The 11,701-nt window shown below is 30.9% G+C and overlaps 1 protein-coding gene across 1 annotated transcript; it reads right to left on the bottom strand.

The window, feature by feature from the left end:
• Window positions 1-1,334: 1,334 nt before the first annotated feature.
• Window positions 1,335-2,900, bottom strand: LOC132618734 (vascular-related unknown protein 1-like). Its single transcript, XM_060333732.1, has 3 exons — window positions 2,467-2,900; window positions 1,853-1,918; window positions 1,335-1,755 (listed from the first exon to the last, which is right to left on the bottom strand). Exons 1-3 carry the CDS (start codon window positions 2,827-2,829, stop codon window positions 1,600-1,602), a joined length of 585 nt encoding a protein of 194 aa, XP_060189715.1. The 5' UTR covers window positions 2,830-2,900; the 3' UTR covers window positions 1,335-1,599.
• Between the last annotated feature and the right edge of the window lie 8,801 nt (window positions 2,901-11,701).

An 11,701-nucleotide genomic window follows, 5' to 3' on the forward strand; every position in this document is an offset into this window, starting at 1 on the left:
GGGGTGTAAAGCAAGCCTATATTGTAGGATACATATATGTCTTTCTAGTATTTAATACAAAGTACAACTTATATGATCACACATTTGCAGTGGATACCAACGTTATATATGAATGGATGTTAAGATATTATTTTGCTTTTCGTCTTGTGTAATACAAAATTTTGTAGTATCATTTTGTTTCCGACCCTCAAAGAATAATAAAGGAGAAGCGATAATCGATGATATTATGGTGCCTAAAATCTAACCTTAACATATAATTAGTGAATAACTATTCTAACAAAAGATGCAAATAACACACATAAAATATTACAATCTACATGCGCTGACAGAATGTTATTATGATTGAATGTGATAAAAAGGAAAAAGTAAATATAATCACATAAAGGAAAATTGTCTTAAAAGACCTACTGTTCTCTTGAAATTAATGTAACTGATTTAGCTAAGAATAAAATTACTTAGTAGTTATGTTACACTTACATCAGATATTGCAGTTTTCCATGAGCTATGTAATTTTAAGTTGATACTTTTATTTTTGGTGTAGATAAGTGTGAAATGTAGAGAGTAAAGTCCCTGCGTACTCCTTTACTAGTTCAATATACTAATTTTGTTTTTACTTATCCATTTCAACAAAATAAGAAAGCTTTATTATTTTCTTCCAATACTGTCCTTATCATTAAGTACCCGCACTTCTCAATCACTGCTTTGTTGATTATAGTATTCTAATTACCATTAGTAAGGTAATTTGGTAATACAAACACTTCAAAAGTAATTTTTTAATTAAGAATAGTGAGAAGTCATTAGTTGGCTAGTAAAAGGGAGCATAGGGAGTAGCTAATATCACAATTAAAAACCATAGTTTTGTTTTAAAAAAATAAAATATTTATTGTGGGAATTAAATGCATTGAAAAGGACTAAAATGGATACGTAAATTCGTAAAATTGACCCCAATTAAAATTCGGCCGTGAGTAGTTTTTTTTTTTTTTTTTTTTGGATTCTCCACCAGTGTCCAATATCCGTATTGGAATCCGACTCTATCCAGATTCGCACCGCATAGGGCCTCATTCTGGGGGGAAGCACTCTCTACCAAGAATTTTTTCATACTCCGGGTTTAAACCCGAGACCTCTGGTTACGGGAGAAGTAGCTTCATCCACTGCACCACATCTTTTGGTGGTCGGCCGTGAGTAGTTGTTGATTATTTCATTGATATAATACGTCTAAAAAAAATTACTACTTCTCGGGAAAATGGTCATTAATTATTTTGTATTTACTAAACAGAGACTGCGTAGATTTGATAAAATAAAATAGAGAGTTTGTCAATAAAATACGTAAAGAATCGTGTAAATCTTCTCTAGGTATAGTATATTTTAATAAAAAATTGGGACCTGTCCAATAACACATGTGCAAGAGAAGAAGTACCTCATTCACAAACTTGTTTCCATCTTTCTTATTGTTGGTTCTCATGCTGCTTGGAAACAAAAAAAGTCTTACTTACATTCAACTATTTCATACTAATACATTCCTTTCCCTTCAATACCAGAAAAAATATTTTTACATGTTGAGAGAGGAATTAAGGAGAGTTTTTATTTTTCTGAAGATCATCAGCCTCTATAGTTGACTAACATGGACAAAGGCACCAAACAAAGTCCCTTCTTCTTCAAGTCCATATAGCTTTTGTTCTTTTCATCAATACAAATAGTATTTTTTCTTTCAACTGTTTCCATTTCTTGATGTTGCCTAGAGCCACCTTCATTTTCCTAAACAATAAACAAAGACCCAAAAACAAAAATCATTTTTCATTTTTGTTTCAAAAGATTCATATTAATATGTCTCAGAATTTAGAGAGAATATTACCAGAAAATTTCCAATACTGTTGTCTGCTCTTCGGTAATTGATCTCCATCTGCTTAAAGCTACTCACCTATTAAAATCAAGCAAGATATCTCAATACAAAACATTATGGCAGACCAAAGGCCAAAAGGAAGAAAATTATTGAATCATAAATAAAAACAGTGGTGAGGATTTCTTCTACTCTGCTTAAGTTTTAGTTGGCAAGATTATCTGGTACTGGTGTTGATGAGAGCTATAACTTACAAGGTGGGGCAGAGCTAGAGAGCACAAAGAGTTCATCGGAATTTGGTCAAAATTATTTTTAACGTATATATAACAGATGTTGAATCCCTTGGCTTTGTCGTGTTTCTAATCTTGCTATTTCGAATTCCCTTACTGAAATTCAGCGCTTCGCCACTGATAATAATTACAAAATAGCAGTACTGAACAATAATTTTCACTAAGAGAACAATATATATAATATATATATATATATATATATATATATATATAGGAAGAATATCAATTGACTCTCCTCGGACAAAAGTGGCTCCATCGACATAATTAAGGTATGCCCGAGTTAACCGACACCACCATTATTAAGGGGAAAAAACCATGAACAAAAATGTGATAGATTACCGTAGGACTATTGACAGGTGAGCTAGCAGTGTCTTCTAAATCAGGATCAGAGATTTTTTTGTTCCTTGGTTTCTTCATATTCAATCTCTTAAGAAATGGTGAGCCACCCATGGGATTCATAACTTGATTGTTACAATTCTTCCAAGCAGCATGAGAAGCAGCATCAGACAACAAAGAAGGGCTTCCATAACTATCATCATCATCATCCTCAGAACATGAGTTATTTTCCCTATAATTGTTGTTATGTTCCATTGAAAAGTCCTCCAAATAAGTTGTCCATCCACTCTCTTCTTGTGCATCAGAATGACTTGTTGTTTGTTGATTCTTACAAGCCACCATCGACTTATTCATAGATGAATCCATTTTCTGATAACTGCTTTGGGGAAATTATTGGACTTGTTGGATTTGAGGGCATTTGATGACTTGTAGGCTAAGGGTTTGTAATTTATAAAGAACAGAAAATATGTTAGGAAAAGAGAAAAATAAGGGGCCCGTGACGTGGAATCTTGTTGGTGGGGCCAGGTGGGGGAAGTTGAGGAAGTTAAAATCAACCGTTTCAATATTAAATTTTTTTAAGTAATATCGACTTGCAGTGTTAAGATTTTTCTGCATTATTCTTTTGTCTCAATTTATGTACTGTCAACAACAACATACTTACATAGTATAATCCCATTAGGTGAAGTCTGAGGAGGATAGGGTATACGCAGATCTTATGCTTACCTTGTGATGATAGGGAGGTTGCTTCAGATAGACTTTCGGCTCAAGGAGAGATGAAAAGACGACAGTAATAATAGACAGTAACAACAACACGACAATAAGATAAACGGAGTGAAGGAAACTATAAAAGAGATCTAAGAATAAACAATCGTAAAAACGATACTAATACTCCTGGCACGAAAAAGAAATTCGTGCAGCCACCTACTAACTCTCTACCCTGATACTTGACTCCATACTCTCCTAGCAAGGGTCATATTCTTAGTAAGCTGAAGCTGTGTCATATCCTCTCTGATAACATCTCCTTAGGACTTGTTTGGCCCCACCTCTCTCTCTTCTCAGGCCCACCCACTACAAAAAAAATGGGTAATTTACGAAGGTTGAAAGTTGCAACTCGCGGGGGTTTTAACCTCCTCAAGCTATTAGTGGAGGCTAAAACTCCCACGAATTGCAACTTTCAACCTCCACAAATTACCTTTTTTTTTTTGTAGTGGTGCCAACCTCTCACACCTCCTCACTAGAGCATTTGTGCGTCTCCTATATATGGACATGACCAGACCATCTCCAACCCTCGTTCCCACATTTTGTCGACCACGAGGGCCATTCCTAACTATCTCGAATCACTTCATTTCTAATCTTATCTCTCCTGATATGTCCACACATCCATCTTAGCATCCTCATTTCTACTACCTTTATCTTCTAGACATGAGCTTTCTTAATTGGCTAACACTCCTCCCAATACAACATAATCGATCTAGACACCACTCTATAGAACTTGCCCTTAAGCCTAGATGACACATTCTTATCGCACAAAACACCAGATGTGAGCATCCATTTCATCTATCCTGCTCCAGTACGATGTGTGACATCATGGTCAATCTCTCCAATGTCTTGAATCACTAACCCCAGGTACCTGAAACTTCCTCTCTTGGGGTTGACTTGTGTATCAAGCCTCACGTCTTCGTCTGCTACATGAATCATGTCACTGAACTTACACTCCAAGTATTTTGTCTTAATCTTGTTCAACTTGAAACCTTTATATTTCAGGATCTGTCTCCGAACATTTATGTGCTATCCTTTTCTTTTTATCATGACTTAAAAAAAATGTCATACTTCCTTCAATTAAATGTTATTTAACATTAGACTTTTCATTTTATATTTAATGGAATAATTTATAGCCATATAAATATTTACGACGTGCTTTGAAAGTTTGTTTCTTTCTTAAACTCTGTGTTCATTCAAATCTCGCCACCTAAATTGGCACAGAGGGACTATAACTTAATTTACAATAGCATGCTAGCATCAGTTGTTATCATGTTACCAATTACTCCCGTTGTTCACTTTTACTTGTCCATGATAGAATATTTACTCCCTTTAACAAATAGTAAGGTGGATAGTTTATCATAATACTCATTAATTAGTGTATAGTTTCAATGGACTTCGAAAATAATGGGAATGGGAAGTTAATATTAAGAGTAAAACAGGAAGAAGAATCATTTTCTCTTGATATCCCTAAAGTGGATGCTATAGTGGACAAGTAAAAGCGAACAGAGAGAATGTTTATCATTGAAATATACATATGATCAATTTTAAGTAACTTGATTGCGTAATTATATTTGTAAAATGCATAGAAATTAAGCTCAAAACAAGAAGAGAGTGAGGAAAAGAAAAGAGTGGAAAGAGAGAACGTGCAGACAGGAAAAGAAATTCAAGGAAGATAGAGGATAATAGTTGACTTGTTAGTTTTGTATTTGCTGCTACTAATTAAATTAAAGGCCTTTTTTTCTTTTCTTTGGTCACCCACTTTTTGTCTCAACAGAAAGGGATTAATGCCATTGCGACTTTTTGTTCTTCCATTAATATTATATTCCTACTTCTTGAACTTTTAGTTGTTGGTGAACGCATTAAATTAGTTACTTGTAAACAGGTGCATGAACTACTACAATATGCTCTAGGTGTCACTCCAATTATTCTTCACTAGTGAAGTTGTCCGCGCTTCGCGCGATCGAAAAGGATAATAATAGTTTTAATAAAGGATCTATCTTGTAATTTTTATTAATATAAAATATGTAACAAAATGTTTTTATATATGCATATAAAATTAATTCATAAATTTAATAAATTACTAATATATTATTTTCAATCACACATATGGTGCGATTTTCATTCATCAAGGATCATATAAGTGTGTAAACTGTTCAATTTTTCAGATAGGCTAATCAGCAGCAAGCATGAAACATGGTTCGTACTATTTTCTTTATCCTTTTTTTTCCTCTTTCCATTCTCCCTCTTTAATATATTCAGGAAAATAGAAAGAGAGGAGTTTGGTCTAACAGCTATTATCATTAGTAGTTAACAAAATAATTGTTAATATTCAATCAATATTGACATTAAATATGCATATGTATACAAGAAGTGATACATAAATGTATTGTTACATATAGTGATATGTTTTTTTCCTTCTTCATTTTACTTTGATTTATTTATTTTAATTCCTCTAAGGTACTAAAGTTTGTAGTTATTCACCTTCTGGAATCAAATGGCTATGTTCTTACAAATATCTTATAATCTCTCTTATAACTTTTTCTTGAAACAACCCTTATTTACTCTTCCAATTTTTATACTAAACTTTAAAAAATGTGTTTCTTTCTGTAAATACCTTCTAGTATGCATTCCATCACTTTCTTTAAGTTGAAAGCAGAATTCTCTTAGGAGACATACAATCTCACTCTCTCTCTCTCTCATTATTCTCTAGCCAAAGTCAAAACAACCTTCATTTTGTATGTGAATTTTTTTCAAAATCCTCTAAATTAAATTTTATTTTATTTTCTATCCAAAAATGTTTGTATAAAAGTTGATTTGTATGGTGATAACATGTACTTTCATGATACATTACACGGTATCAATAGTTTTTACAACTAATCGACTGAAAAAAATTCTCACGTGAATTCATTGCATACCAAATACTACCATGTGTTATCTACTCACATAAAAAATATTAACATTGTGTGATTCATGAAATGAATTATAAAAAACTCTAAAAGAATTACATGCTTATTATTTGATTGGCTTCTAATGTGTTAGACATGTATCATATTTCACTCTGGCTTTAACAATCGATAGCTATGAAAAATATGTTGTTGACATGGTTTCCAGCACTGCTAAGATTTCTAGGATATCGGTTCTAACAAAACTCGTGTGTTACACCATTAAAAATTACTGAAAAGAAAAGAGGGATAAAAATTAATATAGTCAAATTAATTAGAAGCTGACAAAAATGATATACATAAATGTAGAAACACACTTATTCATTCTGTTACAGAAAGAGAACGTGAGAATCCGTCGTAGGACAATAATAAAAGAGCAAGTTCCTCAAGGCTTTTTTATTTTCTTATGTTTTACATTGTATCTTCATCCATTTAATCACACGAAAGTCCTTTGATCTGATGAGATCAGTTTTAGACTATTTCATGAAATAACTGATTAATAACTTTCAACAAATAAGAATTGAAATATTATAAAAAAAAATATGTATTGTTCTGATAAACTAAATGAGAAGAAGAAAAAAGAAAACTTTAGAAATAAAAGATTAAACAACTAAATAAATAAATAAATAAAATTAATCTATTTATTTATGTTGATCACACACAAACAAAACCACACACATAAAATGAGAGGAGGAAATAACAGAAATATAAATAGGAATATTGTGAGACAAAAAGATGGTGAGAGGCAGCTAAAATTATAATACTCAACAAACTTGCTTTCACTACCAGAAAACTCGTACCTATGGAGATCAAAATAGAAAATTCCACTTCCAGATCCTAAAGCATAATGAAACCAAAAAGAAGAGAACAACATCATTTGAAAAATATAATTATCAATCAAAATAACACATGAATAAATTACAAAAAAAAACATACACGGTAAGTAAAATTACACTCATGCACCAAATCAGAAAAATAGAAGAGAATAAATAATTAAAAAAATAATTATCAGGCAAAAATAACACATCAATGAATTACTAAAAACTTAAAAATAAGGTAATAAGAATTACATCTAAAGTGATAAGTCAAGAAAGTCATTTAAGGGAATAGAAGCACAACAATAATAAAGTTGGTTGTTTCAGAAGAGATCCGGAACCTAAAGATCAAAAATCAAAAAATGCGTCAGAAGAATAATGTTGTAATTGCTTTGTGATGGAATATAATTCTATGAATTTGTAGTCAAGGATCCGTATCTTACCCAACTCAAAATATTATTAACAGATGAAACTATGCTTGCAAACTGTTAAAAGGAATGACAAAGTACCGGATGGTAGAGCGAAGAACAAAAATGATTGTTTGAAGGAATTCTTTTGGTGCCATATTATCACATTAGGAATAGTAATTCAGTCTTCTCAAGTAGTTGGCCAGCAACTTTAGCATCACAATTCCATCGTCCATGGATATTTTTGTTTTTTATAGATAGATTAAACCATAAAAATTTAGGTAAAAGAAAGTGGAGGAGACATGTTATTTAATTAGAGAATGCAAATAGATGGAGGTTTTTTACAACTCATGAAATGATAATGATGGTCTTAAAGGTTACTAAAGAGAGTGAAATGCATTAAACAGTATTCAATATTGAGTATTGCAAAAAGTGAGTTACGTATATTGAGAATTATTTTAACAATTGAGTTTTGAATTTTTTTTTTTTTTTTTAGTAGCATATAGGTGTAGAAAAATAGGACAAAAGTCAAAAAATTGAGAAAAAAGATAAATGCCAATGGAGGTCATAGAGAGGTGCCACATAAGATTGTCTATGCCTAGCTTTATATTATATATAGATTTGAGCTCTCAATTTGGCACTTATGGCCAACCACGTGTATTCTCTAAATGAGTTTAAGCTTTGTATATTATATATAGGAGTGTAAATAAATTTTTACATTATTAAATCATCCAAAAGATACATACTGTTTTGTCTTTTTATTATATGGATTTGAAATCTTAAAAACTTATGCATGTTACTTGCTATAATAGGTGAAAATAACCTAACAGTATACAAATTATTTACACTAACAAGATATATTACTTAAACTCGTTCTTAATTCGTTTAAGATACTTTAAGACTTGAAGAACTTAAGCCAAGGGGAAATGTCTGTTAGTTTAGGAGAGTAGATTAGATACATGACTTTAGTTAATTAATCAAAAATTATTATGATGACCAAATAAGGAGGAGTATTAGTTTATCAAGCAACACTAGTTATTACATTGAAATGGCACATTTCATGTTATGACTTTGGCTATTGTCAAACCTGTTCCTATGAATTAAATAATAGACGAACAAGTAATTGTGGTTTATAGAAATTGTACAGTTGCAAAACTATATGTTTAAATCCTATTAACCCCTGGATACTCGAAAGAGTCATCTAAATTCCCCCTAAAGATAGGATAATTTTGTTGTATAGAATAAATTAATTAAACTCAGTTAGCATGATGACTGGAATGCTGTTGTATAATTTAAATATACTGTAAACTTACTAATTCAAAGTTGATAGTCAATCCTAATCAATCTAATTGTTCACTTTAGTTGCTTCATTTCAATGTGCAAAAGTTGATAACTCTTACTCCCTTCGTTCCTTTTCACTAGTCCAATATCGACTTTGCCCTTCTCTTAAGAAATCATTTAAAGTGTTTATTTTAATTTACTGAGTTATCCATATTAACTATGCGTTGGAAATATAATTTTGACTACTAATACTCTAAAAGTGTGGAAACAATTACTTAATGATAAGGGTAACATTAAAATAAATAAATAAATAAATCTCTATCAATTTGTTAAAATGGACAAATAAAAGAGAAATCTATTTTTCATATATTGAACTAGTAAAAGTGTATGGAAGGAGGACTAAATTAATTCATTCTCTCGCTATCGATCGAAGTCACTTTTTGCATTTATACATCTTCGGTTATAAATAGTACAACTTTGTATATTTCACTTGCAAGTTACAACTAACAATAAAAGGCTGCAGAATTTACATTCTGTACGATTATTCGATCGCCTATTCTTCTTCCTTTTTAGTTTTTACTTTGAAACTCTTCTTAGTTTTTACTGAACACTTTTCCGGTTTGGCAAGGATAGAAATGTACTGTTGCAAATAAAATATGTGTAAGATAAAAGACTGATGAAAGTGTTACATTCATTTCGATCACTACTATTATTATCACTGTAAAGTGGTCAAACATTTATTTAATAGTTAAACGGTAATCATTAAAAGTTCATTTTACAGTTTCTCTGAAATGTCCAAAGTAGTTTTGTGAAAATGGATTTTTTCTGCATATCTTTTCCCAAACAAACTGACAAGATTACCAGAGAAATTGCTTTCTCTATTAATTGGCAATACCAGAAAAACTTGCTTTCTCGATTGGCAGTAAAGAGTAGTAATGTGCATATTGTGCATTAAACTCCTGCTATATGTGGAATTTGAGAAAAGGTATGAAGTGGAGCCAAAAATCCAAACAAAGAATTCATAAAATGCAAGACTGCCACATCAAAGATTTAAACTTACCATCTAGAGCAAATTTTGAACCTCCTTGATAACTACTTAAAATTTTACTTATATAAAGGGTATCATCCCTATTTTATAGTATAATTTTTCAGTAAAGGAATTTGATCAAACCCCTTCAATTAACTCTGCCACTAGGTAGGACCACATTGGTCTGGTGTCTTTAGAGCGATCCTCCAATTTTAAAATATAAAGATTGATCATTGAAAAAAGGCATGTTTTGTACTAAAACATCAAACCAGCAAAATCCATAACAAAAACAAGGGAGAACAAGGGTGTTTACTTTTACGATAGCAGCTAGTATGCAGTGTATAGTTATTAAATCACTGTTTACTATGTGTATAACTAGTGTATATACATTATACACTAACGACTAGGAGGGTGAACGTATGAAGATCTCCTAGTGCACGTATGGCTAGCGGTGTATATATATATATATATATACCAACGATAACTACAAACTTCTATGACTAGGTGGGTGAAAATATGTTAGCCGATTGACTAAAAATATTAAGACCCTGTGTAAAACATGTTCTTTTCGGATAAATTAGGATGAGCTCGTTTATAACTCGGGAAAAAAATATAACTTGGCAATAGTTAAAAAATACTTTCAAGCTCGTAGCAACATTAGTTAGTTTTCATTTCATAGCAATTAAATATTATCAACTTCCCCAAAAATCCCTAGAATTAAGTTGAATGAGGATCAATAAGAAACTCTTCCTATATTTTTGGACAGAGTATTTATCTTCCATATTTGATACACATTCAAAAAAAATTGGTTCTTTCCTTTTCTAAGGTATATTTTGCAGAAAAAAATAAATCTTACCCGCATTTGTGTATATATCTAATTATACTCGTAAACATATATATATATTTATACATAACAAATACTAGTCAAATATACTTGGTATTTTCATAAAATATATATTTATACCATAAATATACATGGTATTTTAAAAAACAAGTATTTACACATAGATACATGGTATTTTTTTCAACTGAAACATATTTTTCATGTAGCATATTTATCCAATAAATATACATAGTATTTTCACAAAAATATATTTATACCATAAATATACATGGTATTTTCACAAAAATAGATATGATATAATAAAAATATACATGGTATAAGATATATAACCAATCTGAAATAATGATAATGGAAATAGATAATTTTCTATTTTGCTCAATCTGAAAACTACGGTTCAACTTAATGACTGGGTAGTAGCATGCAGTTGGGCAACCAAAAAAAAAAGGAAGAGAAAAATGAGATATTAGGGTGTATTGATTAAAGAAGAACCAGAAAATTAATTGAAAAATAGAATTAAGATAAAATATTAAAAGAATAATTGTGGATGTGGATTCCTAGTTTAATGGAACGGATTTACTAATTCTCCCTGATTTGGTGGAGTAAATGACTCTGAGTGAGTGTACCCAAAAGTTATAAAAGCTACAAAAGTTATAAAAGCTACTGTTTTTGTTCAACTTTAAGAGTTATGCTAATTATGTTTATAACTTTTAAAGTATGACTAGCAGTGTAGGAGAAATTTACACTGCTAGTCACACTTTAAGAGTTGTAAACATAATTAGCATAACTCTTAAAGTTGAACAGAAATAGTAGCTTTTATAACTTTTGGGTACACTCACACACTGTCATTTACTCCACCAAATCTGGGAGAATTAGTAAATCCGTTCCATTAAACTAGGAATCCACGTCCACAATTATTCTTTTAATATTTTATCTTAATTCTATTTTTCAATTAATTTTCTCGTTCTTCTTTAATCAATACACCCTAATATCTTAATTTTCTCTTCCTTTTTTTTTTTGTTTCCCAACTACATGCTACTACCCAACCATTAGGTTGAATCGTAGTTTTCAGATTGAGCAAAATAGAAAATTATCTATTTCCATTATCATTATTTTAGATTGGTTATATATGTTATACCAATAAAACCCTCTCTCAATGGTAA

This window comes from Lycium barbarum, chromosome 11 (genome assembly GCF_019175385.1).
Source record: "Lycium barbarum isolate Lr01 chromosome 11, ASM1917538v2, whole genome shotgun sequence".
NCBI lineage: Eukaryota > Viridiplantae > Streptophyta > Magnoliopsida > Solanales > Solanaceae > Lycium > Lycium barbarum.